At 38.5% G+C, this 1,414-nt stretch overlaps 1 protein-coding gene across 1 annotated transcript; it reads right to left on the bottom strand.

The window, feature by feature from the left end:
* Window positions 1-458: 458 nt before the first annotated feature.
* On the bottom strand, window positions 459-1,205 carry LOC107046899. Its single transcript, XM_015269621.2, has 2 exons — window positions 1,154-1,205; window positions 459-1,051 (listed from the first exon to the last, which is right to left on the bottom strand). Exons 1-2 carry the CDS (start codon window positions 1,203-1,205, stop codon window positions 459-461), a joined length of 645 nt encoding a protein of 214 aa, XP_015125107.2.
* Window positions 1,206-1,414: the final 209 nt, after the last annotated feature.

Genomic DNA, 1,414 nt, shown 5'->3' with positions numbered 1-1,414 from the left:
TTTTTTACTATTTTCACCGATAGGTACAAGGAAATACGCGTCTTTTAAATCTATCGTGAAAAGATAATCGTCAACAGAAACAAGATTTTTTACTGCTCGTAGATCTTCCATTTTAAAATGGTCAGTGTCGATAAATTTATTAAGTTTTTTCAAGTTAATAATAAACCGATATGATCCATTTGGTTTGGGGACTAGAAAGTAAGGTGATATGAATTGACCCTCGATGTCTTGACACTCTTCTATCGCTTTTTTAGCGAGTAAAGATTGTATTTCTTTTTCAAGAATTTTAATTTCAGAAGTTGACCATGTGGGTTCTGTTTTATTATCGATCTGCATGGGTTGTTTTTTAAATGTTATTTCATATCCCTCTAACCATTGAAGGATTATCCTGTCATTGGTTATGTCCTTCCATTTTTTGGTGAAAAAACGAAGCCTACCAGCAAGAGGGGTTACCTCATTTATTTTTTGGATGTTCGTGCTGCTGGTCTGGTCTTCTCGGAGTTGTATTTCGATGGGGGACGTGTCATTGCTAGTCTCGGTCTGTACTTCACATTGGTGAATTTCTTCGTCTGGTAGTAGCCCACCTGACTGTATCCCGTAGGTGGGCCTCCCAAGTTTCCCTGATTAATATTTTTTGGGATAAATTTTTTGAGAGGGGGTTTTGGGGGAGGTTTCAGTGAGGCAGATGCTTTTTCAATCTCTTTGACGTCTTTGACTTGATCAGTCAAATTTTCTCCGTAGAGCCATTTGTCAGAGATGCTAGCATCCAGTGTTGGTTTGATTTCCTTGTCAAGGATGGGAGTGATGAACGATTTTCTGGCTATGGATTGCTGGTGATATGTGTCGCACAGCAATTTGCCTGTATCCCATAGATACTTCATCAGTTGAGCATAGTCAATGTCTTCAGCGTTGTTCATTCCCATGGATATAGCTGCACTTAGAGTTATGATCGCTGTTCCCACGCAATTTTGCGTGTCAATGAAGTGTTTGTCACGTTTTATGGCAATTTCTGACATGTGACGTTGAATCGGGAGATTGACTTGTGGGGCTTCTGTTGAAAAATCTCCATTTCGAGGATATTTCTTCAGAAGTTCTTTCCTGTTATCTTCTGATAGTCCTTTGGACATCCAGATCTTCCACCATTTTTTAACACCTTCATCAATTTTTATTGAAGAATCTGTTGAGGGGATTTCTTCTCCTAGCATCTCCAAAAAACTTGGATCTAGACCGAGTTCTTGAGTCTCCAAGGTGGAGTTTTGATGTGGGGAGATTTCTGAATTTTTGGTGGATTCATCATTTTTTGTTTCTACTGATTCTAGAATCTGGATGTCTGGCTCCATTGACTTATTGTCTGAGCTGTTCTCTTTGTTAGCCTCCTCCTCAGATTCTATAATAAGAAATTTTTTTTTTTTTT

This window comes from Diachasma alloeum, unplaced genomic scaffold (genome assembly GCF_001412515.2).
Source record: "Diachasma alloeum isolate Michigan unplaced genomic scaffold, Dall2.0 Dall_scaffold_03177, whole genome shotgun sequence".
In the NCBI taxonomy this organism is placed as follows: Eukaryota; Metazoa; Arthropoda; class Insecta; order Hymenoptera; family Braconidae; genus Diachasma; species Diachasma alloeum.
This window is presented reverse-complemented; position numbering and strand designations above follow the sequence as displayed.